Genomic DNA, 26,453 nt, shown 5'->3' with positions numbered 1-26,453 from the left:
GAACACTTTCTGTGCACCTCAGAAAGACGAATAGCTCCGGTGTGAAATCATTTAGTTCATGTCGTGTCTTGCCCAGAGGGGATTACATTTACAGCACCAAACAGTACAGGAGTGAAACACTAAGTGACAAAGTGTGAAATCTGGATCAGATTAAGAGAGAAGCCTCTCTTTCTCACACACACACACACACACACACACACACACACACACACACACACACACGAAGATGGAGACAGACAGAGAGAGAGAGAGAGAAAGAGAGAGGGGGGGGGGGGGGCAAGCTGTGGGAACACGCTGCTGAATAATTACCACTGACATCAGAATAGTTTTCTTTAGCTCTCTGAAGTGGCAGGGCTCATTTGTACAGCCTGGAGCCATGCAGAGGTGTGTGTGTGTGTGAGTGTGTGTGTGAGAGTGTGTGTGCAGAGGGGAAAGGAAGAGACGGTAGAGAGATATAGAGGGAGACAGAGATGTCTTGTGAATGATGTGACTTTAAGTTAATAGAAAACAAGCAAGCAACACTTACAACAGTAACTGTGAGAGCTACAGCACAAGAGCTGACCAGTGTGTGTGTGTGTGTGGGGGGGGGGCATAAGGGAGAGATTATTCTGATTTAGTCTTCTCCCTGTCAGAGGGTGACACCATGACAGCTTAGTCTGCCCCGGGGAGCCATTTCTGTCTAAGTGGACCTTAAAAAACAGGAAACGGCTTCAAACCCCACTGGAGCACAGAGGAGGATCAGGCCTACTGACTCTGTACAATATACTTTAACTTTACACACACACACACACTCTCTCTCTCACACACACACACACACACACACACACACGTTCGTAAGAGCCTGAATATAGCGTGTACAAACCCAGAACACACACACACAGTCACACCTGAGCCCTCTTCAATAGACACCATTCAACACCCTGACAACCGGGGACAATAGAGGCAAAGCGCCGGTCGACAGAGAGAATGGACCTGTCTGAACACATCTGGACGTCCTCGCCACCCGCTTCACCGCATCAGCTTGTTCCTTGTGATGACTTCAGGTGATATCGTGTTTCTATATGGCTACACTTTTTGCTTTGCCTACACTTGCAGCTGTTTTGTAGCAAGATTTTGAGGTTGAAATCACGAGTCATGTTACCGGAGTTACAAGCAGCAGGCAGGGAGCGCGGAGACGATCGTGGAGGGCAGTTAACTACGTCGCTGCCTGAAGGGCTTTCTTTATGCCACTGCAGCATTTGTCTGTCAACCTTGAAGTATTGTCTTGTAGAATCCAGTAAATGGACGTGTATTTTTCCGTGAACATAATCCCAGTTTAACTTTGAACAGGTGCTGCAGCAGAGTGAGCTTGACAAATTGTGCCTTCGGCGAGAGGCTTGTAAGGCTCTGTGGGTTGAGGCCTGTAGGTCTCTCTGCTGGATTAGTGAAAGTAGTTCACTTTCAAAACAACACGGCCAAATAACTCCAACTCTACTGTACAACCTGACCTGTGACACCAGATACTGTACGCCAAAGCAACCAGCCTCATGTCATTATTTCATCACTTTAATTGATTAAACACAGAATACAGTACGAAGCCAAGTACATTTCATTTTCATTTAAAACACAACACACAAACTTTATGGAGACTCATTTTAGGTTGTGAGAGATATAAATACCTCTTTATACACGTCAGTGTTTTTCCTCTAAAGGCCGCGTGACAGTTTATGTGTGTGTTTGATAAGGAGGAGGGCAGACCAGGGAGGACATGGAGTGTCTGAAGGACGAGAGAGGTTTGAAGATGGGAGACTTCCAACCAGAACTCTGGCCGTAGGAAATCTCTGGCGTCACCGGAGATCCTTGAAAACGACTAGAGGGGAGAGGAGGAGAGGAGAGGAGGGAGGAGGAGGAGGAGGAGGGGAGACGAGGGAGGAGGGGAGGAGGGAGGAGAGGAGAGGAGGAGGAGACGAGAGGAGAGGAGAGGAGGAGGAGACGAGAGGGGAGAGGAGGAGGAGAGGAGAGGAGGAGAGGAGAGAGGAGGGGAGGAGAGAGAGAGGAGGGAGAGAGGAGGGAGAGGAGAGAAGAGAGGAGGGGAGGAGGAGAGGAGAGGAGAGAAGGAGAGGAGGGGAGGAGGAGAGGAGAGGAGAGGGAAGGGGAGGAGAGGAGAGGATTAATCATTAATCAATTAATAATTATTGTGATGTTAATATGATGCCTTCAATGAATGAAATGAGTCACCTGACTGTGGCTGAGCAAGCTGAATGGTTGGCCAGCGTGTTCTGATTGGACAGCCTGTGAGGGACGGTGCCTAAACAACCAAAGAGATCCAACATTAATCCTTAACACAGGTCATGCAGGTATAATAGCTCATAATGCTTTTAAAAATGCCTGAGATATTTCTGCGTCATTATAGGCTTATGTGTCTTTTCTTCCATCACAAGCTGCAAGTCTCATTTGGAAAATCCTCCAGGAAGACAAGATAAATGGGTGAATCATCTTCCAGAATCATTTTCACAATGTGCACATCCAACAGTGCAAAACACCTCAACCATGTAGCAACCCTCTGCTACAGAGACACGTCATCCTCATCTAGTAATAACAATATTTTTAATTGTCTGTGCTCAATAAATCTGCTGCTGCTGGTTAAACACTATGAATGCCTTCATTTCAATATTTACTTAAGCAAACGCTCACACAGATTTAGTGAAGATCTACACAATCTTGATAACATTTGAAGGCTGTCACCTAATTGATCTGCCACAATGGAGGTTAAATCCTTTAAGGGACTAAATGACCAAATCAAAGAGAGAAGGAGCTCCGCAGGTGTAATCCTAAACACAACAACAGTCAACATCTGGATTGGTTTAATCACTGTGGGTGGCCAACTGTGTCGTCCATTACCACCAAACAAGGTCGCAAGATGTCAGATGATTATAGTGCAATTATATCTGCGTCAATGTGACATATTTATAAATATACAACTTTAGATGCATACCTTTGGCAGAGAGGCTTAATTGTGTTGTATCCTAGGTAGCATAACATGTTTGATTCCCTAACCCCTGTGCCTCACTTTAAAAAGTGCCAGGCTTGTATACAGATGAAGGGAGGAGCGGTGTCAAACTACTAACCCTAAATGTACGGGTATAATGCATTATGGCCTACAGAGAAATCACCAAAGCAGATCCAAGGTTATGAGCTACATTTGACATGAATAACAGTTTAATGAGGCAGAGCGAAGCACAAACCCATTCGTCCATCTTGTGGAGGACTGATTAATGACAGTCTGGGGACAGTGTTGGGCTGAGAGACAGACACACAGAGAGAAGCATCACCAATCATCATTTGTTATTTGCTTGTTTTTCAATACCTTCATTCTTTATGTGCTAATGTTTTGAAGTAAATGTAAAAATGCTGCATAACCTTGACAGAGCTCATACGTTACATTACACAAACTGTGTAGTAGAAGTGGAAGCGTACTGCAGGCGGAATAATGACACTTACTTTCCTGAACAGACTCCTTTCATCCATGTCCATGTTTTCAGAGCTGCAAGACATGAGAGCACGCTTCATTAGTGCCGTTAGGTTCAGTTGGCTGAGCACTGCAGTGGTGCCTGAACAAGCCAAAATCCTATTCAACAGCAACATTTAGAGTTTTAATCCAAACGCAGATATTCACTTTGTGTAATATTGTTTTGTTTTTTAGGGGAATGCAAAACTAATTTCTCCAAGATTACTTTACTGAAAACATTATGCATTTGTCCAAAACTTGAGAAAAACATAAAACATGCAAAATATCGAGAACTTTGGGGCTTCTATAAGTGAAGCGCATTCACTTTTTAATTCAATTCAGTGACTAAAATATAATAAAACTGTATTAATCCTAGAAACCTTTCTGAAGTTAACTTTGCAAGACAAACTCTATTTTCCTTAATTTACTAATAAAACTGAACTGACCCTGCAGGCACGGTGGTAACACTGCAAATGGGGTTAATATCCGCTGTCAATCATGTATTTGCTCTGGACAAGAGTCTAAAGTCTCAGAGAATAAAAAAACATTTGTACTATTAAACTCAAGCAGACAATCAAGCCTGTGTCAACGGTGTCGAAGGAAACCCAATAGGGAATCCTGACTAAACCCAAGCAAAGCTTCGCTTATTCAGGTGTGTGTGTGTAGATAACCGCAGGGCAGGGCAAAGCTATACAGCAGCTAAAGCTAACATAAGACACCGGGACTGAACTCAGGATATAGCTTGTTTGCACTGTGAAATACCTCCTGCATTCCCCCTCTCTCTCTCTCTCTCTCTCTCTCTCTCTCTCTCTCTCTCTCTCTCTCTCTCGCTCTTATGGTGAGAGCTAATGAAGGGCCGAGTAAAAAGAAACACAGGCCGAGACGAGGTGAAGAGCGTGCACATCAAAAATGAACAGAGACGAAATGTTCAGAGAAATACAGTGAACATATATGGAGGGACGATACTCACACATTAGCCATCGAAGAGTGTCTTGATAGGGACATGGGGGAGTGATAGGGGATCTGTAGGACTGACACAACAACACACATGATGAGACATTATTAGTGGTCATGCAGGGAATGTATGAAAGTTCAGTGATATGACCACAAAGACATGAGAAGAGACAGTTTTATGCTCAGTGGCCTAATTTGCCTTTTTGCAGCCACGAGCCCATCCTGCTTGGCTGTGCATTGAGACCAAAACAATAACAAATACAGCAGTGACACAATTCTATAATGACTCATGAGTCATTTTTTACCTGATTTATGTCCATGTGGAGTATGGGAACTGTGGCTCATCTGAGGCACTGATGAAACTTTGGCACTGAATGAGAGCAATAAACAAAGTTAATCATCCAATAAAAAGACGCAGCTGCTTCTAACATAGTTGTCGATGTAAATCCAAGAATGAGAGATTGTTTGCAGTATTTTTCTTTCCTTGCGTTTGTATTTTACAGAACATTTAAAAACGACTTTAGCTGCCGCACTGATACATTACAGGTGTAACACTGTAGAGCTCTATCAGGATACTTTCTGACACTGTAGGCTGTAATATTTTGTTATTCTTCCGATACGTATGAATGTTTTATCCAGAACTTGCACTTAAGTACTATAAACAAAGCTTTTATCTGTTCTGTTCTGGTCGTCTTCTTCTTCTTCTTCTTCTTCTTCTTCTTCTTCTTCTTCTTCTCTTCTTCTTCTTCTTCTTCTTCTTCTTCTTCTTCTTCTTTCTTCTTCTTCTTCTTCTTCTTCTTCTTCTTCTTCTTCTTCTTCTTCTTCTTCTTCTTCTTCTTCTTCTTCTTCTTCTTCTTCTTCTTCTTCTTATTCTTCTTCTTCTTCTTACTAAATCTGTCCCTTGAACTAATTCAGTGTTGCTGCTGGTTTTATGCTTCCAGGGAGTAAATGTGCCAGGAGTGACACCTAGTGAGAGGTGAGGAATAACATCCAGCTGGTTGTTGATAACTTTATATGCTGCCAAACTCAAAGAGGCCATTTAATTCCAAATCATTACAGGTTTTACTACCTCTATAGATCCTTATTTAGTCTTTTATTTCATGAGCACTATGGTCACCGATGCAGTGTGACATGTTTAATGTTTAAATCCTGTGTGAGTGAAGGATGCTGAAAGGATCGTCTACAGAATGGGGAAATTAAACATCAGCCAAATGTTTGTTAGCAAAGTTAAAGACTCATTTCACAGCATCGCGGCTGTTGAAGTAAGAAAACCTGCCAGCATTCACGAAACTGTTTCAAATGTATTAGTTATATATTTTAAGAGCTCAAATCTTAGAGAATGAATAACACGTTAACATTAGTAAATAATGCTCATCTTTTAATATCCCATTAGCACGTATGTCTGAATGTAATAACTATATAAGTATCTCCTCTGTGCTGTACCTCTGATGCTGAAGTGAGTTTTCAAGTTTAGTGATGTAGGCGCTCTGTTCATTCAGCTTCCTTTAAAGGACAGAAAATAAAAACAGATAAAAAGGCAACACATCTTTCCTATCGAGCAGTTGATATGTATGAAAAGGCTTTTAAATGTATGCTTTAACTTACTTCGCCATCTGCTGCATTTCTTGCTTCATCTTGACTAAAACCTCTTCCAGTTTCTCATTCTGAAATCGATCAAATGGTTTGTGACACACTAGCAGTTGTGACTATCTTATACTGTAAGTAGTGTTTATCTCTGTTAGTGTGCAGCGAACAGAACAGGAAAATAATTAAATTGTTTCAACATGTTTGGTGGGTTAAAGAAAATGAGGTCAGACAACACACATCTCAAAATTAATAAACCCTCACACACACACACACACACACACACACACACACACACACACACACACACACACACACACACACACACACACACACACACACACACACACACACACACACACACACACACACACACACACACACAGTGCGGTAACAGGTAACATTTTATTGCCTCTGGTTCCTTGTTTGAATCCCAGAACATACCTCAAGGAGCGCCTGCTCGCTCTGAAGGTTGTGTCTGGCCGGGTCAAACCTTTACTTTGAATCCTTAAAGTCTCAGAGGAGCATAAAGCCCTTAAAAGTTTAGGCACAAGAAAATCAGCAGGTCCAGATAACGTGGAGCCATACTTTTTAAAGTTAGCAGCTGATTTCCTCGCCTCGCCCCTGGCCTATCTTTTCAATCTATCCCTGGAGACGAACGATATTCCCCTTATTTGGAAATCTGCTTTTGTTCTCCCGCTGTTGAAAGGGGGTGACCCCACTCTCCTAAACAATTACAGACCCATCTCCAAACTGTCTGTCTTAAATAAAGTGCTGGAATCATTGGTAAGTCAACAACTAAAGTACTTTTTAACGACTAATAATATTTTATCTGACCTTCAATCTGGTTTTACGAAAACACACAGCACTACAACGACCGTCATTAAAAGTAGTAAATGATTTAATATATTTCTTAGACAAGAGAACATTGTGCAGCACTTTTTATTGACTTATCCAAGTCTTTTACAGTAGATCATGCCTTAGTGTCACAAAGACAGTACAGGTCTCTCAGATCAAGCTGTCTGTTGGTAACTATTTATCAGGCAGATCACAGTGTGTGTGGGCAGAAGGTATAACTTCTAGTTCTCTTAATGTATCCAAGGGTGTGCCACAGGGATCGGTTGTAGGACCATTGTTATTTATCATTTATATAAATAATCTTAATCACAATGTTTTAAATGCAAATTTCCATTTTTATGCTGATGACACAGTAATTTACTGCTCTGCGTCCTCCCCACATCAGGCTCTTCGTCAGCTCCAGACTGCTTTTAACATTGTACAATGTAACTTGCGTGATTTGAAACTTGTTTTAAATGCTGGAAAGACGAAGCTCATGATGATCTCGAAAGCAAAACCCAAACACTTGAACTTCCCTCCTGTCACCACTTCACAGGGTTCTGAGATTGAATCTGTGTCTCAGTATAAATATCTTGTTGTTATCATTGACGATTCTCTTTCTTTTAAACCTCACATTTTAGAACCTTTGAAAAAATAAAGAATAAAATTAGGTTTTTATTTTAGAAACAAGTCCAGTTTTTCTTTTGAGGCCAGAAAGAGATGAGTCTCTGCAACGTCTCTGTCTGTGCTGGACTTTGGAGATGTTGTTTATATGAATGCATCGTCTCAGTGCCTCAGCTCTCTGGATACCGTCGACCACGGGGCAGATTCATAACAAACCTCAAAACCCTGACGCACCACTGCACCTTATATGCTCGTGTTGGATGGTCTTCCCTGACCACCCGTAGACTGAAACACTGGCACATCCTTATTTATAAAGCTATTCTTGGTGCTCTTCCACAATACCTCAGGATCTACATTAGTAGGAAATGTAGTGGACCTGTATCGGCTTCGCTCCGAGGACTTGTTTCTTTTAACTGTCCCAAAGGTCCGTACAGAACTTGGGAAAAGGGCCTTTAGTTACGCTGCTCCGGCTGCCTGGAACCAGCTGCAGAATGAGCTGAAGCTCAGAGAGCTGGTCTCTCTGAACAGACTTAAAGCAACTCTTAAAGACATTGAAGCAGACCGCTGTGTCTGTAAATGTTTTAATTAATGTTGTGATTGTGATTGTTTTTTTTGTCTGTAACTGTGCTGCTGCCTGTCTTGGCCAGGACACTCTTGAAAAAGAGATTTTTTAATCTCAATGAGGCCATATCCTGGTTAAATAAAGGTTATAAATGAATAAAAACAGATGTCTCTCACCCTTTGCTGATAGTAAGTCATCAGTCTCTTTTGATGTCTTGCCTGGAACATTATAACCTGAGAAAAGGGAAGAAACGTCGCAATGTGAAGTCTGAGCTAATAAATAATATAAAAATACATATATTGCATATATGACTCAAACCATCTTGAACTGACGGAGACATATCAATTATAAATGTTATAAGAAGTAAAAGACTGTTTACTAATATTTTATGAAGAGAAAGAAAATGCTCAAACTTTGCTGATTTCCGAGAAATGTTTTGTTGCCACAACGTTGATGTCGGTGAACAGAGCCTTCACCTCTGAGCTGCTCTGAAACAAAGACGTTTCACACGACTGTAATGACAGAAGGACTGTACAGTGATATCAGTCTGTTATTAAAGTTATAAAGTGTGACACTATCCCACACAGACAGCCCCACAGAGGATGCCATTCAACGAGAAGAAAGATGCTTACTTTGTCGGTGAGAGGCGATACTTGGCAATTGGCATTGCATGATAAACACTTGCCTGGTTTGCCTGAAAGAAAGTTGCAATTATTTAAGGACAAAACTACAAAATGCATAATCTTTCTTTGCTCATATTGAATAAAGGACATGTAGACTCTAAATCTAATATAGGAACTGAAAAAAGGGGCTCTCAGAGTGCTTAAGCCTGAGACCCAAAACTAATTAAGTATAACCCCTGGGTTTAACCCTGGAAGCCAGAGCGAATTCAAATATAATCAAACACTTGAGAGTTTGACTGAGATTAGACCCATCAGGAACAGACCCGTGGCTTGTGAATATGATCAGTGGCTCCCAAAGCGGGACTGAGGGACCTCCAGGAGATTACTTCAAGAGATCACATATCCAATGTTGAATGGTGTAATTTCACTCTTATTTCCTTTGAGGAGATGTCGAGACGCACCAATGGGCGGATTATTTGTCTCTTTTTAGACGTTACACATCTCTCTGTGGTTTAGTGTCTCTCTGTGGTCATTTTGTGTCTCCTTGTAGACGTAGTATGTTTCTTTGTTGTCATTTTGTGTGTCTGTAGTAAATTTAAGTCTCTTTGTAGTTGTGTTGTGTCTCTTAGCAGCTGTTTTACATCTTTCTGTAGTTGTATTATGTTTCATTGTGGTCATTTTGAGTCTCTTCCTGGTTGGTACGTGTCTCTTTGAGTAACATACTGTAGGTGAGGGCCCTCAGGGGCTGACACTTTGGCCCCCTGGGCCTGTTCCCGGTAGGCCCATTCAGTAATCCGTCCATGCCCATATCCAATGTTGAATGGTATAATTTACATCCACTAACTAACTAAGATTTCAATTTCCCATGCTGTTACATAACAATGGACAAGAAACAACAAATACTGTCTTCCTCAGGTAAAGTTTATTTACTGTGGGACTCGTTTGTGTGATATGCTTGGAAAGGTTTCGTAAGAAGCTTCTAGTCTGAATACAACTGGTGTAAAACTGAGCCATCAGCTATGCAATATCACTTGAAGTCCAACAGATGTCCCTGTTTTATCACTTTCACCTGTCTGGTACAACTGAAGTGAATCTAAACATCCCCATCAGCGATTGTTTTGACAGTCAGTTAGTATCATTAAACTGTTTCTACCTTTCTGATGACAGACACTACAGATGACATGGCCACAGGTTGTCACAGCCAGTTTTCTGTCAGCACTGGCAGAAAGGAAGCAGGAGTTGCAGCAGATCCAGTAAGACATTTGAAGACCTGCAAGAAGATGAGGTTAGCGTTAAGTTTAGCTAACTGACCTTGTTATGTCATTGTTACAAGGGGTTAGTTTGTTGACCTAGCGTTAGCTAATTTAGTAAAAGTGGTATTACAGCTGCCAGCTTCATTGGGTGATTTAAAACGGTTCTGTATTTCTTTTAAGACAACTTTGTAACACAGCTAACCCATTCTTACAGTCACGTAAGTAGATGTAGATGTATTACGTTACCTAGGATATCCCGCTGCAAGTGAAGCTAAATGCTAATAACGTTAGCTAGCTAGCATAAATAACAGATGTGTGAGAGCCGGGTTCTGAAGAATAGCGTCATGAGCTGCTCTTTAATTTATATTAATTAATGTTAAAACGGCGTAACGTTACTAAACATACACTTAGTTAATTTATATGTTGACTAATCTGAATTAGCCTAGCTATATTAAATATTTCCTTTATATTTAAAAAACTACTAGCACCTAACGACGTCAGTTTACACGCTAGCTAACCTGGAATATCATGTCGGTTAATGCTAACAGTTGCTAACTAGCTAGCTAATGCACATATCCATATACCAATAAACAGTAATACTAGCGTTATCTCGGTTAGATTAAGTATTGAAACCTCTAATAACACTTTTTCACAAGTAGCTAAATATTTCAAAATTAGGTAAGTCATGTATGATATCTGAATTCAATGCATTTAACTAATTGTTTATATTGACTATATTTATTATAATAAGCCACAACATGTGTGTCAAGTCATACGAACATACTTTGGGCAAGTAGTCAAATCTTTTATCAGTCAAAGGAAAAACGCTTACATTGTGTTTATTCATAGTCTTTCATGTGATTTATTTTTACAACTGCATATGTGTGTGTGATCTTTGATATTCAAATGTCATAGATACTACATATTTAATTGTGCTCCTTGAAGTTTTTGAGATAAAACCATTTTCTTATCATACTATATTTAGTCTTCGGGCACATGGGATGGGACTACAGTTCTTTTCCTAAAATATAATAATGTCTATTAAAAAAGACTCAATCTGAGAAAACTTCCACCAAAGGAAATTAAACATTTCAGTTGCTGGTACAAATGCGTTAAAAGGGAAATAACCACAAAACAATTCTCCTCCAAATTGCTTTTATTTTTCCCCCTTAGTATTCTGCCTGGTTGTGTGTTCAGTCTTGATAAACATTGCAACATTTGCTTATATCTGGATATTGCTGGTGCATATCCACGTCACCAGCTGTTTGGCAATAAGAGAAGAGATGTTTACAGGCATTCAGTGTGCAGCTTTGGACAGGTATGGGCAGGACATCAGGCTCTGAGCTGACAGATTCATTATCAGACAAGTTTCTTGGCAATGAAGAAGTCTTTGAGTCGTTTCATCTGCCAGAAACCAACCGACAGCAGCACAGATGTCTGCACCACGGCCCACCAAAGCACTTTACTGTTGGTGTCCTCACCAATCTGACGAAACACCTCCTCTTTCTCCTGAATGAGAGGAGGGAATATAAAACATTCCGAAAAAACGTTAGAAGATAGCATGTCAGATGGCATACACTTAAATGTAGCATGGTAAATAAACTAACATTATGTTAACTAGCTTTCGATCATTCTCGGATACCGTTGATTTTATACGCTCCCTGTTGTGCGATGATCTCACATGTACTGTCATGTAATGGGATTGTTATGTTTGCAGACAGGACAGTAAAATGTGTATCTACCCTCTGGTACTCCTGCTGCCTAGTGATGTACATCATCTGATCTATGAGGTGTCTGAGGCTGTACTCCAGAGTCTCCATGTTGTCTTTGGTCTTTTCCATGTTGGGCTCAATTGCGTGCTCTCCCATCTGAACGTCCAGATGTAGTTTCTGTGCGGCACGGATGCGGGAAAATAAGAGTTATTATATTCTGCAAAAAGACTTGACTCAGAGTGCATTATGATATTGTAACACTGTATGTGTTGCTGCATTTAAATAAAATAAATAATGAATGTTCTGTTTGTGTCCGTAGGTCTCACCAGCCGCTGTCCAGCAAAGACAGAAAACCTTGTTGAGTTGGTTTGGAAACAAAGGTAGTGCTGACCAGAGGCGTGAGCTGTGAAGGTGAATTTAGCAAATTTACCGTAGCGTTTGGTCATCAGAACCTGGAGAGCAGGAAAAACACCGTTAGGCAAACATTTCTTCAGCTAAACAAAATTGAGATGTGGTTTTGTTTCTTTTCATTGTTATAGATTCTCTGATTTAACGTACATTCGTTTTTCGGGCATTGCAAAAATGTCCAAAAAGATGAATTTGAAATGAAACTGAAGATTTTGTGTCATATTGCTGCCACATGTGCAAAAAGCAGTGGTGGAAAAATAACCAAATACATTTACTCAAGTACTGTTCTTCAGTAGAATTCTGAGATTATTGTACTTTACTTGAGTATTTTCATTATGTGCTGCTTTATACATTTACATAACTACACTTCAGAGACAGACAACTGTAGTTACAAGTTACTTTTCAGATCAAGATCTTACAAACAAAACATGTGATCCGCATACAATATATGATGCTGTGTTATAGAAGTACATTAAACATTAGTAACATTAAAGTACTGTTTATATGTGTATCAGTTAAAACATCAATAATAAGTATCCAGTGCTATTATAATATAAAACTAACAGGTTTGACTTTTGTACTTTCACTAAGTCAACTTTTTAATGCAGGACTTTTATTGTAATTGAGTATTTCTGCAGTGTGGTATCACGATTAAGTAAATGATTTGAAAACCTCTTCCACCACTGGCAAAAATCTAAAGCGGAGATGTGGGACTGATTTATTGTACAATAACAGAGATAAAGGCTTATGCTGTAAGTCTCATCAACTCTTATGGGTTTGGTTTGAATGTAGAAAGCAGCCAGCACATGTTGTAATGTACCATCACACTCATGTTTATGTGTTCCTGGCTTGGTGATGAACTTCTCCTGTGAGTGCAGTACCTCATGGTTTGGATCTCTGACTGTCACAGTGACGCCGAGGTGAGCGGATTGGGAGGGCGCCTTCAAATCCCACGGCTCCAACAAGAAATTACCTGGAGGTAAAACACAGTCTGCCATGAGTGCATTCACATACACAGTTACACCCAGCAGTAGTCATTATAAAGTAACATTTGCAATAAGGATTAGATTGAGCATGACGGGGATAGAAATGCAGATAATATAGTAATTAATAGCCCACAAAGATGCTACTTAATTACACAAATGGCTTTTGCACTTGTTGAAATAGTAGACGTGCTATCATGGAGGTGCACATGACATTACTGTGTGATTCAACAATCACGTGGGAGTTCACCATACAGTTTTCCAAACCTCACTCCCCATTCATTACCTCTGTTGCGATCGTAAACGACACTCGGGAGGAATATTCCCTCTCCAGGACTCACCGGTGACCAGCAGGTCTTCAGGAATCTCCTCGATGATGCACTTTTCCTCCTGCTCTCCGAGATCAAAATACATGGCTGCTGCCAACATTAGGTAACACTGGAGGAGAAAACCAACGCCTCGCAAACTCATTTTCAGTCAACAATGAGCTATTAAATATCACTACACTTGACGCTGACCGAATGTTTGGCCCGTAGTTTAACTTTAACTTCTTTGTTTTTTCGTAGATCTGCAAATTCTAACTGAAGATTGAGGTATTTTTAATGGATTTATAGCCGAACACTCGTGTCCTAGAGCATATATTGAAAGTGGAAGGCTGTCAGCGGGACAGTTGGAGAGTGAGAAACTCACAGGTGCTGCTTTGTGTGACGAGACATTCTGGTTGTTTTGTGACTGGTTAAACTGGGAGCCAATAGCAAAGCTGCACAGAATAATGATTTACTGGGACAGACCCCTTCCTACAGACACAGATAATCCAACAGTAAACATTATTGTCCCCAGTGGAAATGTGTGTTGGGCCCAGTGCTACAGTCTGTTGCTTTACATCAACATGAAAACATCTAAAAACAAATGAGTAGCATGAGTAAAATACTTGTGTATTTATTGCACTAAGATTTAACTTTAGGGTTCAGTAGCTTGATGGAGGTCGGAACAAACGACAGCTCAAAGCGGTTTGATTTGCACAAAGTCTTCTTCCTGAAAGCAGTGTGATCATACTATATCAACATGAACGTACGAGCAGCTTTGTGCCATACAGAAAATATCTACCAATTAGTGTAATAATGTAAGAACTTCCAGACATCTGATTGAAACATATTCATGTTAATATTGCAGGATTGTATTTCACACGGCAGTAGACTGTTTCTGATGTAGGGCCAAGTGCCTGCTTTGCATTCAGCGCACTAAATTGAAAGTGATGGATGCTAAACTGCCCTCAGGGATAAATCACTAGCTACAACAAGATGTAAGAAAAGAGGGTAACATCCACGAAAGTGTTTATCTGCTTTGCTTGTCCCTCCAGGGTGAGAATAAATGAGTGTTTGATGTTTAACAAATAAGACATGTCTCATCTGGCCTACTGACTTATTTCTTGTGGGGTTTTTTTCTCCTTTTTAAAATATAGTGTTCGGTTTTGTTTCACCTTTGAACCTTTTTAGGTAGTAAGGATGATGTGTCTGTTACTACAGTATGAAAGAGAGTTCAAATATCTTTGGAAATAGTTGCCAAACCATTACATACAGTCGCCATGTGCTCACCCTAGATGAGTTCACTTACAGTATAAAGTAAACCAACCCACACTCCCCCCACACACAATAAATCCTTCTCATATTTAGCATCTGCAAAAGTTGTTATTCCTCAAAGTCAGCAAAGACTCAGATTTCCTTCTCCTCCCACACTTCGGTAGTTTTGCAGAAAGAGAATACTAAATCAATATGTTGAATGTACCTTCCATTGAAATAGTGGATTCAGCCATTTTGAAAACATTTCTAACTTTTTCCTTTGGAAAGAGAATTTATCTTCTGGTTTGTTGTGTGTTATAAAAGAATGTGCAGTGATACACAGTATAAGCTCTTTTTCACTTTTGTCATCCTGAGCATCCCAAACCAAATGTGAAGAAACCAGAGGCCTGTAGGACGAAGCCAGTTCAACATACCATGGATACCTTTGTGTTATCTGTCTTAATCCCAAACAACATCTCACTAAACTGTCCTACGACGCTGGTCATCAACTCTGTAAGTGAACTCAGGGTTTCTGAGGCTATGAGCGCGCTCATATCAAAGGGGCGGGGTTTGCAGCGTCTGACCAATCACAAACAGGGACAAGTGTGCTGTCAGCAGAGCGGCATATTTTACTCATGAGGAGTAAACTACAATATTAGACAAATACGAAGAAGTTACACAATCCTGCTAAAACAGTTTGAACTGCCAACGTATTGCCTTTTTTTTTTTTTTTCGATCTGCGCACTGAGCTGTGATTGGTTGATCTCTTATCTGGAACAAAACAACCATAAGTTACTCTGGTGATCTAACCCAGTAAGAAGTGAAGCACCGTCGTAGGACTGAAAAAACCCAGAACCCTGAAGTTACCTCGCTAACCACAAATCCTGCCTCGTAGTACAGGCCTCCGGTTGGTATGGCAATACAGTTTGTTTTGTATACACAGCATGATGTATTCTTCATCATTTAATACTGTATATTTGTGGTTAACTTGACACGTACCTCTCTCTGACTTTGCTGAAACTGCTTTAAGGAAAGTCAGAAACTGGATCTGCTTCTGTTTCTCCTGATTCCATCTCAGTAATTTTCCTCTCCCTTGTCATTCAAAGCGGAAGGAGCTCCCTCTTTGCACCAGATGTTTAGTTCTTATTGCTGTTCACTAAAGAAGCGATCTTTCGATCTGTTTCAAATTGCCTTTTCGTCATCCTGCCAAGAAACTTTCTCTGAAGAAAGAGGTCACTTCACGTGTAACTGGTGTCTGTTCTGCCTATTAAATGGGACTCCCGCTTCTGAGTTGGACGTGCCGCACTGGACGTCGCCGCATGAAGTGTGCTCGGCGAGATTTCATGCCTTGCGAGGTAAATCAACATTTGGTGAAGTGTTTTAAATAGTTGAGCACATTCATCAATTTAATGACCAACACTTCATCAGGTGGCGAATCCGAGCCAACACCGGGGGCTTGAACCCAGGTCATCCAGTGAAGTCGTTTTCTCTCTACATTCAGTTTGATCCTGCAGCCCCGCTGTTAGAAATGCGGCCTTGGGAGCCCAAATGTGCGATTCAGATTTAAAGGTCAAGCATTGCACCGAGCGGAGACGCTAAAGAATCCTTTCACTCACAATTTGTGATGTGAAGTTAGGCAATAAGACTCCATGTAGTATATTTCTTCAGACCGTCCATATCGTGACACAGTTATCAATGAGATCACAATATCTTAAGATGTATTTACACTTTATTGACTATACAGTACATTCTTTTTTTTTTTTGTACATTCTTTGCATCTTCTACAAAATAAATGAAATAATATCTCAATAACGTAAAGGAATACAATTTATTACTTTCAGATTTGATATACTGTACACTACAGGTTAAAATCCTGTCAATAAATATATTCTTTGTCTTCAGGAAAACAACCACAATGTCTCTTTTTAAACGCTATGTTTTGAATGTGGGGAGGACCGTACATTAAACTCTATGTCTGACGCTGATAGAACAATTAAGGCGTCGTGTTTTCCCCTGGGCCAGAGCTTATTTGGATTTTCTGTTAAGTATCATTTATATGGATTCATTTTCAAATCTGCTGTATGGACGCTCCTGGGAGTTATAATCCTCTATGGGCAAACAAATGGCTGTGATCTTCAGAAATGTCCAATCAAACCCAATTATGATGTGTAAATGTGTTTATTGGCTAATGCAGCGTTGAGCGATCCCTAGTCAATTTAGATTATCTGCCAAAACTGAATTGGTGTCTAATAGCTATTTTGCCAAACTACACTTCTCTAGTGCTGTCAGATGTATCAATGTGACTTGAGGATGAGACAGTTTAACAGTCAACCAGTACATGAGTCATTTTCCCCAGACAGGGCATAGCCAGGGAGAAAATAAGGGCGCTTCTTCACATTTATGCCCGATGTGAATACGCCGCCGATCTTTTGTTGTTGTTTCTCCATCTTCGTCCTTTCCTCCCTTTCCTGGCTTTCCTCTCTTTCTTCTCTCTCCTCTCCTTCCTCTCTTTCTTCTCCCTCCTTTCCTGGCTTAGTCATAAACAGTTGTCCTGGAAGCACTTCCTCTCTTCCTCCAGCAGGGGGCAGGCTAATCCGTTGTTGGCTGGGTGCATGATGATGTAGCGTGTGCGGTGCTGCAGGCCTGAGTCTCCACACTTGCTCTTGCACAAGCCCCAAGGAGACCACACTGACACCTCGCAGTCCAGAGGGGTATCTGCAGCGAGAGGGAGGGGATTATAATCACATTAACATTTAGACTTGGTTTGTCATTTTGCAGAGTTATTGCTTTCTCGCTCTTTCCACGGAGTGTCTTGCCTCCTTTTTCAAGTGGTTGATTATTTGTGAGTTTCCTTGAATAGGCTGGAAAGGAGAGGAATAAGTCATAAAAGGGAAAATCACTGCACTTCAAACCTTATTTGTCTTTATAAAATTGTTTAAGTTAATGAAAGAGTTTTGCAAGAAATGGTGTTATGCTGTGTGTGCAGCTCTTTATAAACCCAGCGCTACTCGTTATCGATTCTTGCCAGTGGTCGTGCTTTGGGACTAATGTTTAATAATGACTGAAACTTTGAACCTTCAGTTATTGAGAGGGTTTTTTGGCTGACCGTGCTTGCTATTAGAGTCTTTGTTTTTTCAGTATAGACCGGCCTCACGGTAAACAGAAGCGCTTAATGAGTCGACTGCAGCACATCGGGATGTCGGGCACCTCTAATGTAACACATGGAAAGGGAGCTCATCATTAAAAGTCTTGTATTACATCTTGTCCTTTCTCTGTTTTGCTTTCGTTCTCTCTTTCTCCAACTTGGGAAACTTGCCGGGGGCTACCTTCGCCAACCTTGTTGTGAGCTTGCGTACAGCTGATATGTATCACAGACTCGGTTGTCGGTTAAAGAGTAGAAAAGCAGAAGGATGGGAGGCGCTACGGATGCTACATGGATGGACTGTCGGATGAAGGGATGCAACGAGCATGTGATTTGATTTGGGAAAGGTGATTTATCTTGTTGTATTTTACAAGATATAATCTAAAGCAGGTGATTTGTAATCTAATGTAAGTTGTTGCTGAAGCCCCGGGGAGAAGGCCTAAAGAGACAGAGGGTTTATGGAGGGAGGGAAAGATAAACAGACAGAAGGGTAGGATGTCACATTGGGATCAAGGCAGGAAACCCCAAAAGAGTCCTGGCCCCTCTCTGTTGTTTGTTGGTGGGTAGTCAGGGAAACGGGCTTGTAGTGTGTGATGCTGAGTCAAACCTCTACGCTCACCCTAAACACTGAATCTGATGACCGCTGTCAGCTCTGCTGCCCGTTCAACACGCTATCTGTTTCTTATTTCCTGGTCATCTGTTTCGACTGAAATATGTTTTTATATCCGTCACAAAGATTGTTTGACTTTACTTCTAGTCCGACACACTCTTCGTCTTCATTCTTCTAAAGCCTTTCTATTCTTAGTTGCAGTTTTTGTTTTACTGTAACAACAGAGTCTTACATTTTAACAGTCTGGGGATCAACTTTAACTAAACACAGCTTCACCTAATAGATCCAGATCTTCATACATACGCGTCTGCATCTTATTTTGGGTCACAACCAAAACGTTGCTGTACAGAATTTCTAGTTTTCTTAAAATGCTCTCTCACTTTTGAAAGTTTTCCACTGGATGCCAGATGTGCCCCTAGTATTTTCTGATGCCCTGCCCTCACTTGGCTTCTCTAGTTTCTGGTTGGAAACAATTGAGTTTGTGTGTGGCCTGTAATGGTTCCCAAATGAAAGCATTTGAGTCAGCAAAAGACTTAAACACAAGCTCCTAACATTGTGTGAAATCCTACATCTGGTCTTTAAGCTTTTTAATGTGTTTGTACAAGTGGAACAGAGAGAGGCACATTAGAGTCGGGATGATGGATGCAAACTCTTTTACATGTTGAACATATTGTGTCGGGCCATATATAAGTGCAAGTTTTAGATCTTAATACGATATACAGTACCTACAAAATATCCATATTTCAGTTTCCCCAGTAACTTAGTCAGAAACTCCACAGTATATGTTCAATTGTCAAGATAAAAGATGGGAGCAACTTTAGTTTGAACATTTGAAAGACATTACATGTTTGTTATGAGGCTTCCTTCAGGCTGCCTTCTCATTCATTCTAATGGCACCAGTGTGGCGGCGTTGTGGGGATGACATTGTTGGGTTTTCAGTAACGTCAACACCAAGTTTTTACTGTTTACCTCAACCGCGTTAAACTCATCAAAATACCACATCCAGTGTGAGCATCTAAGCTCCTCAGACTTACTTATGAGCGTGTCCTCTATCTCGTTTCCTGTTGGCAGTTGGTTGGAGTCAGTGGGCTCCACAGGCAGGCTGATGATCTGATTGGTTTTCTTTATCTTGGTCAGCATTACTTTGCCGATGGGCGGCAGGTGCTTCAGGCGGGGGTAGTAAAAGGAGTTGGCAGGGTGGTTGGGGAAGGAAGAAGTGATCTATGGAGGGGAAATGGGTAAGGAATAACAGTACAGGGTGATTCATTGGATGTGAAAGGCGGTATCAAAACATATATTAATATCTTCTCTTATATCGAATTTGTGCTAAAACATTTAATTTCTAGGACAAACAGACATTGGTTTTATCAAGCAATGTTAAGCCCATGTCCCGGATCAAACATTTTGTGATTTTTGGCCTGCCGGATGTTGCACTTGGCTCAGGCGGACCCACCTGTGTGATTTTGTCCTGTGGGATGGTCTCGAAGTTGGGAGAAGAGAAGGTGAACCCGCTGTCAGTTCCCGCATCGTACGGGAAAAGCTCCAGCAACACATTTTCTTTCCACTGGTCGCCGTCACACAGGTCAATGCTATCCACACCCACAAACCAGTCGGGGCTTGGAACGAGATGCACGATAAAAGACAGCTGCAGATAGAGAGCAGGAAGTAGACCGTGGGAGAGATATGGAGCGTAGAGAGAAGAGGGAGGGGTGGAGATAAGGAGAGAGAAGAGGAGAAAGAGAATGGAAAAGGTTAGTTTAAAAACAATAAAGTATCAAAATCAATGAAGCAGAGATATCGTCTTTTTTATTACACACGATCGTCTTTCTGGTCAAAACTCGCCGCCTACATTTCCCACAATGCAGCTTAATAGCCGACAGTGTAGCCGTAGATGTTTGTGTGTTATGCTGGCAGTGGCTAATGTAGCTTCAAGCCGAGATGAGGTGTGGGCTACAGAGGTCTGGTAAACTCACTCTAAACATGTAGTCCAATAACCCCCCCACCGCCCCCTACACACGTGGGGTTATGTAAGTACCAGAGCGTTATGTGTTGGTGAGCGTCTTCTGTCTCCAACTGGCCTTTTTCCATTTCTCTCACCTCCTAACACTTTCGCCTCCTCCTCCTCCCTCCGTCTCGTCTCGTGTCCAAGCCTAACATTGTGTTGGGTCAACTTTATGACCTCCCCAGAGACTCATCAGTAAAGAAGCTTTACTGCCAAGCAGAGTTTTACATAATTTGTGGAGACATAAATTAAGCTTGCTACATTTCGGAAGCTCTCTTTAGGGTGCAGCATATGGAAAGAGCAGTCTCTGGAACTGGTTTTTACAGCAGCATCAACCCACTCAAAAAGGAACAATGCAGGTATTTCTCATAAACTATTAGCAGTATAGTAAAAAACATATTGCTTGGTTAAAAACACACTTGGGGCATTGAGGTAATTGTAGTTTTTTTAACAACCCTCGTCTCCTTTTTATAGTTTTGGTTGTTGGGACATGCAACATTGTTGAGACATGCAACAACCTCAATGGAAATAACTTCAAAATAGAGTTCCCAGGGGTAACCACACTCCTGATAACACACTGCTGTATCACAGGGAAGTTAAATAACAGTGAATGCACCCAACATTTCCATATGAATTGCAAACTATTCAACTATTAAGGTGGGTCAAAGTCGTACTCAACATAATACTTCTTACAAAGACTTCCATTTTCACTTCTAAATAATCCGTTTATAATACAGTCAAACTGGGAATCTGAATGATCTGTGCACTCGTTAAGGCTGTGTCTATTGGTAGTATAATATCTTTATAGTGAGTGAGAATGATGCTTAAAACTACACATAAAAACTATCTTTGGTCCAATAAGAGCTACGATTGGCAACATTTAAACGTGGGCTAAGAAAAACACTTCATCACCTTGTTATACATATGGGCCCGTCAGAAAAAGGCCTCTGATATACTTAATGCCCTGAACCAGATTGAAGGAAACCTAGTTGTTGAAAGACTTACATAAGAGTGCCTGGCGAAGACCTCAAACTCAGTCTTCATCTGGCCAGTGCCGCCCCCAACAGCGGGAGCGGAGAGGATCCCATAAACACTCTGAATGCGTTCGCCGGCCTCCTCGACTTCCTTCATGAGCGTCCAGGCCTCGCCTTTCTCCGCAAACTCCCTCACTCCATTGCTGGCAAAGTCATTACGCTGCCACATGTGGTAGTCAGAGCTGTGGGTCACCCCTAAAAGCAGAGAGACAGGAAGAAGGAAGTCAGTTGTTTCAACAGGTCTGCAGCCAGATTTATATATTAACTTTATTAATACGTTTATACATCTCTGCAAAAGAATATAAATGTGTATTTATTATTTGTTGACAAGTTGCGTAACTTAATATTGTGTAATGTCTTTGTGGATTATTGAGAAGATCAGTGGCATTTAATGGGAAGAAACATTTATTCCACTTCCTGTGTACTGACCAATCAGGACATTCTTCTGAATGTACATTTCTCTGTATGTAGTTTTCTACATTAGCTCTCTGTTACTCAATCAGTATACTGTTCCACCAGTTTGACAGTGGCTTGCTGTGCACTTACCAATGAGGTTTGACCACTGCGCAGGGGGGCGGTAGAAAGGATACTGTTTAGGGAAAGCTGCATGGCTCCACTTGCCGAAAAACGTTAGCCTTGTACTGGGCTGTTTCTGAGGCCGTGCACATGGGGACGTCAGTCGGGACAGGCATCGAATGAACGCCTTGGCCCAGTGTCAGCATCATGACGATCAGGTGGTAGAGTGCCTCAGAGATGGAGAGGGTGTTCCTTGTGGTGTCCATGATAATGGGGCTGATTTGGGGGGAGAATGAATGACCTGAAGGAGGTTAGAAGGGACAAAGAAAGGAGAAAAGTCTATCAATCTGAGTCATCTAGCTGCAAATGTGTACAGGCGTAATCTCCACATACTGCACACTTGTTCATTCCAACAGGTCGGACACTTTTACCAATTGCTACCATGAAGGTCTTTATTCTAAGGATTCAACTATTCTGCCCAAGATGAGTTTCTTACTCTCTGTCCCTCTGCATTTAAAAGCTTTTTTGCAGTTAGTTATAGTTTGATTTCTTCATTCATTTTGAAGTCTTTACTTGCAGTTTCCTCTCAATCTGGTACATGACAAGACTGACAAAGAGAATTGGGGAAAGGGCAACGCGTCTGGCTGCAGCATCAGTGGAGAGTTTAACAAGCGGGGCATGTGAGTCAGAAGGAAAATGTCTTATTTAAATGTTCCCCACTGCTTTTCCACTGTTTAGACTTGTAAACTCAGTTAAGCAGTGGCAGAAGGAGATCTTGCATTAATGGTGAAAGTTTGGTGTTTGTTGTTGCTGTAGTTACAGCCTGGTGAGCTCTACATTCCTGCCGCAAAGAATAAAGATATGCAAGCTGACTTTCCTGTCTTTGGATACCTCATCGTATCGTCCTTAGCAGCGACATGGCACTCATCCTTGAGCTCTTTCAATGGCTCTTGACTAGTTTGGGTTTTCCCTCTCAAGTCCTTCTCTTCTAACAGTATGACTAAGAAGTATTTCATGTGTGTGGAGAGAGTAAAGGAGAGCTAAACGTTCCCCAGTGGGACATTTATTATTCTATGAAGCAGATCATAGCAGCTCATCTTTGCCTCTAAGAGGTATTACATGAGCAGCATGCAAATACAGTGATATGCAGTTTGCTTAAATCAATTACACCACTCAATATATACAATTCTGCTTAATGCAGAGTTAGTCGATTTGTAGACTTGCATATTGTCACAAAAGTAGAGCAGGATGCAATATTAACTACAGACGTTTGGATTTCACTGCAGCACTAATTCTCCTAAATATAACACATCACATCCATATAAAAACTTCCTTGTCAGGTATTTAAACGTTATCTGAATTTATTTTCTGTTAAATATGATTGCACACAATTCCCCCCCCCCCCCCATTACAGATATAATTGCTCTATATATTTCAGCTGATATTCCATTAGTACAAGGATCTCGGTGCTGTCATGCAGCGAGAAGATGAAGATGTGGTGTAGAAACTACTCACTGATTTTGCTCAGGCTTCCAGATGGATGGAGGGTTGCAGCAGATGAGTGGAGAGGAGGGCTGGAGGTGAGGAGAAGGGGAGAGGAGAGCGGTGGGGATGTGGCTGTCGAGAAGAGAGACTGCAAAGCTCCAAGTCCTTTTTTCGCCTATTTATGTTCTCCAGGAGGTTCACCCCTCTCTCTGCTCTCCCGCTTCCCCCTCCTTCCCCCTCTTGCTTCACTCCCCTCCTAATCTTTCTTCACTTTTCTTTCAATACTTTTTTATCTGCTTGTCAGTGACTTCCCTGCCCCCTTCATGCCCTTTGACTTTGGCTCTCCCTCCTCCACTCTCCTCCTCTTCTCTCTCCTCCTCTTTTTGAGTAGCACATTGACGGGCTAATGTGTTCAGCAGTTCATGGATGCACTGCATCATGGGTCCTGTGCAGCTCTGGGGGTAGAGTGTCATTTCACAGTGTGATACTGTAGGTCTATATACCTACAAATATGAATTAAGATAATAATGTGTTTCTAGATCCAATCCCAGTTGCCTACTGCTTTTTATTGCCATAAAATGTAGGAAGCGATTTAGCCTTTTTTTAGGGCGAATTGAGGCTTCATCTAACAGGAACAATAAGCTTTAGGATATAAAGGTGTGTTAAATGACACTGGGTCAGGGTTTAGCAGAAACCTTACACATTTCAGATGTGTGTATCACTAATGAACTTTATTTTTACAGGATCCAATCAGTGATTTAGTCCATTTACTTCATGCAGTCGATGTTTTGTTAATATTACACAGAACATAAGAAACGACGCCTATTCTCCTAGTCTCCCAGATCCCCAAGTGGTGTCTTAAAAATGTATGTTTTGTCTAATCAACAGATTTTCAATTAGACTAGAAACTAGAAAGGTGCACTCCCTCGCCCCTTTCAAACAAAGAAGAGTTGAATCTCACTCAATCTGCAGATGCTTTGGTTCAAAATGAGACCAACTTTTCATCTAAATGCAGCTGCAGGAAGGCTGCGTTTCAGCTACTGACTGTAAAGCATGACACTGAAGCTTCTGATGAGATCTTTGGTTATGGTCCTGTCAATAACAATACTTCATGGCAAGTTTTAGTTAGTTTAAGAATCATAATGTCTCATTTAGTGGAAGTTGAACACCTTTCTCTTTCGTAGCCTGACCTTGTGGTTAAGGATGTTGAAGCAGGTGTATTCTTAAAAACTTTATTGTACAGCTGTTACCACAACAAAATGTCAAAACCTCTCTTTTATATATTCAAAGTGCTAACACAGTGATGCAAAGAGTAATGTTTTCAATTATCACATCATTTACCAGATTATCCTCTTTTGAGCTGTAATGTAAAGCAGACCTCACTCATTTTCCACAAAGAAAACTGTAAACAAACTCACAAAAACAAACATCGCTACAAACAGGAAGTGTTTGTGGACACATTTGTGGTTTAAAACTCTGGTTAGGCTTGACATGAACAGACGATGTAGTGTCACTCAGAGTGTTTTACAGTGTGTGATGTGTGACTCGCACACCTACAGGCAGCAATGATAACAGATGCTGTTTTTTTCCGTGTGTGTGTGTGTGTGTGTGTGTGTGTGTGTGCGCGTGTGTGCGTGTGGGGGGGGTCCGGGGTGCGGTGCTTGGCTCACTGAACCTGGAGATTGCAGACAATACTCCACACACTCACGTGCAAAAACAACTAGGTGCCAGTATGCTGAATCAGCCCACATCTAATTATTTCCATGTGGTCACGTTTCTTACTAACACACACACACACACACACACACACACACACACACCAGTTGCCCTAAATCAACCTTTCTGAATTTCCAGGATTTATTGTTTAGACTTCTGAGTCCCGTCTGCTTTAGAAAGCGGTGGCATCTGAAAAGGGAAAGTTAACTCATCACCGCCCTCGTAGCTCTTGCACAGTGAACAGTGCTGTACTGTATTCGGTTTCATTGGGAGTAGTAGAGCAAAATGAAAGTAGGAAGCAGCCTGGGCAATGGGGCTGAAGCGGATGGTTTTCAGTTTTGGTCCCTCGGACACAGAATACTGCTGTCTTAATTTATCCCAACCAAGTCCTGCTCTGTTAGTAGTAGTAGTAGTAGTAGCAGTAATAGTAGCAGTAGTAGTAGCAAGTAGCAGTAGTCAGTAGTAGTAGCAGGGTAGTAGCGGTAGTACTACTAGTAGTAGTAGCAGTAGTAGCAGTAATAGTAGCAGCAGTAGCAGTAGTAGCGGTAGTACTACTAGTAGTAGTAGCAGTAGTAGCAGTAATAGTAGCAGCAGTAGCGGTAGCAGTAGGAGTTGTAGTAGTAGTAGTAGCAGTAGTAGTAGTAGTAGTAGCAGCAGTAGTAGTAGCAGTAGTGCCCACAGTAGTAGTAGTAGCAGTAGTGCCAGCAGTAGCAGTACCAGTAGTAGTGGTAGTACTACTAAAAGTAGTAGTAGTAGTAGTAGTAGTAGTAGTAGTAGTAGCAGTAGTACTACTAGTAGCAGTAGTACTACTAGTAGCATTAGTAGCAGTAGCCGTAGTAGCAGTAGCAGCAGTAGCCGTAGCGGTAGCAGTAGGAGTAGTAATAGCAGTAGCAGTAGTAGTAGTAATTCTTTCTGATTTATATCATATTAAACTGAACACTTTATAGACCAATCGATTAATCTTCTTAAAATAGCAGTAGTAGTAGCAGCAGTAGTAGTTCTGCCTTATCCCTCTTTATTGTTTGGGAATTGATCCAGAGACACACATGCCGAGGCCATAGACAGTATGCATGTCTGTGGCGACGCACCACTTCACAATGTAAACGATGGCCAATTTTTGCTTCATGTTTTTAGCATATGCAATATAATATAATGTAAAGGCAGATCTTGATTTGAAAACACGCTGGAACCAGTCTGAGAATATAGTTTGTGTAAGAAAACGAGCAGTTTTATGGTGTTCGAAAGGAAGCCGTACAAACCTGGGGAGAGGAGAGTCTAAGAGAATATAGATCAGGAAACACCGCGACGGCCTCGGGCCAAGAAGGCAAGTGGCACGTGTGCAGTGGGAGTTTAGGATGTTGG

The 26,453-nt window shown here is 41.4% G+C and overlaps 3 protein-coding genes and 1 long non-coding RNA gene across 4 annotated transcripts; 1 reads left to right on the top strand and 3 right to left on the bottom strand.

Annotated features, from left to right (window-relative positions):
• Nucleotides 1-1,529: 1,529 nt before the first annotated feature.
• rnf212 (ring finger protein 212) lies at nucleotides 1,530-10,466 on the bottom strand. Its single transcript, XM_029442315.1, has 13 exons — nucleotides 10,171-10,466; nucleotides 9,825-9,941; nucleotides 8,681-8,742; nucleotides 8,462-8,536; nucleotides 8,225-8,281; nucleotides 6,047-6,105; nucleotides 5,885-5,944; nucleotides 4,747-4,811; nucleotides 4,458-4,518; nucleotides 3,481-3,523; nucleotides 3,225-3,279; nucleotides 2,218-2,287; nucleotides 1,530-1,849 (listed from the first exon to the last, which is right to left on the bottom strand). Exons 2-13 carry the CDS (start codon nucleotides 9,931-9,933, stop codon nucleotides 1,705-1,707), a joined length of 861 nt encoding a protein of 286 aa, XP_029298175.1. The 5' UTR covers nucleotides 9,934-9,941; nucleotides 10,171-10,466; the 3' UTR covers nucleotides 1,530-1,704.
• LOC115015120 (uncharacterized) lies at nucleotides 9,852-14,357 on the top strand. Its single transcript, XR_003832969.1, has 5 exons — nucleotides 9,852-9,956; nucleotides 11,956-12,047; nucleotides 12,955-13,023; nucleotides 13,362-13,459; nucleotides 13,594-14,357. It is a non-coding gene; the product is annotated as an uncharacterized LOC115015120 (long non-coding RNA).
• Nucleotides 11,284-13,569, bottom strand: LOC115015119 (transmembrane emp24 domain-containing protein 11). The gene is made up of 5 exons (XM_029442317.1): nucleotides 13,369-13,569; nucleotides 12,926-13,017; nucleotides 11,963-12,088; nucleotides 11,667-11,813; nucleotides 11,284-11,433 (listed from the first exon to the last, which is right to left on the bottom strand). Exons 1-5 carry the CDS (start codon nucleotides 13,496-13,498, stop codon nucleotides 11,284-11,286), a joined length of 645 nt encoding a protein of 214 aa, XP_029298177.1. The 5' UTR covers nucleotides 13,499-13,569.
• Nucleotides 14,358-16,370: 2,013 nt separating the features above from the next.
• spon2b (spondin 2b, extracellular matrix protein) lies at nucleotides 16,371-23,517 on the bottom strand. Its single transcript, XM_029442314.1, is given in 7 exon segments — nucleotides 16,371-17,301; nucleotides 19,373-19,559; nucleotides 19,792-19,983; nucleotides 21,346-21,569; nucleotides 21,921-22,008; nucleotides 22,010-22,191; nucleotides 23,406-23,517. Coding segments are annotated over 6 exon segments (1,017 nt in total). The 5' UTR covers nucleotides 22,157-22,191; nucleotides 23,406-23,517; the 3' UTR covers nucleotides 16,371-17,122.
• Between the last annotated feature and the right edge of the window lie 2,936 nt (nucleotides 23,518-26,453).

Source organism: Cottoperca gobio, chromosome 10, assembly GCF_900634415.1.
Source record: "Cottoperca gobio chromosome 10, fCotGob3.1, whole genome shotgun sequence".
Classification (NCBI taxonomy): Eukaryota; Metazoa; Chordata; class Actinopteri; order Perciformes; family Bovichtidae; genus Cottoperca; species Cottoperca gobio.
Note: the sequence above shows the minus strand (reverse complement) of the source record. Positions and strands in the feature narration are given on the sequence as shown.

Excerpts from the sequence above, each read along its gene's own strand:
- LOC115015119 (XM_029442317.1), bottom strand. The coding sequence starts at position 13,498 with ATGAGTTTGCGAGGCGTTGGTTTTCTCCTCCAGTGTTACCTAATGTTG. Across the intron at positions 12,089-12,925 it reads TCAGAGATCCAAACCATGAG|GTTCTGATGACCAAACGCTA; the intron begins GTACTGCACTCA and ends CCTGCTCTCCAG. Across the intron at positions 11,434-11,666 it reads GGCAGCAGGAGTACCAGAGG|GAGAAAGAGGAGGTGTTTCG; the intron begins GTAGATACACAT and ends CCTCTCATTCAG.
- rnf212 (XM_029442315.1), bottom strand. The coding sequence starts at position 9,933 with ATGTCTTACTGGATCTGCTGCAACTCCTGCTTCCTTTCTGCCAGTGCT. Across the intron at positions 8,282-8,461 it reads ATTTCTCGGAAATCAGCAAA|GTTATAATGTTCCAGGCAAG; the intron begins GTTTGAGCATTT and ends CCCTTTTCTCAG. Across the intron at positions 1,850-2,217 it reads GCTTGCTCAGCCACAGTCAG|TCGTTTTCAAGGATCTCCGG; the intron begins GTGACTCATTTC and ends TCTCCCCTCTAG.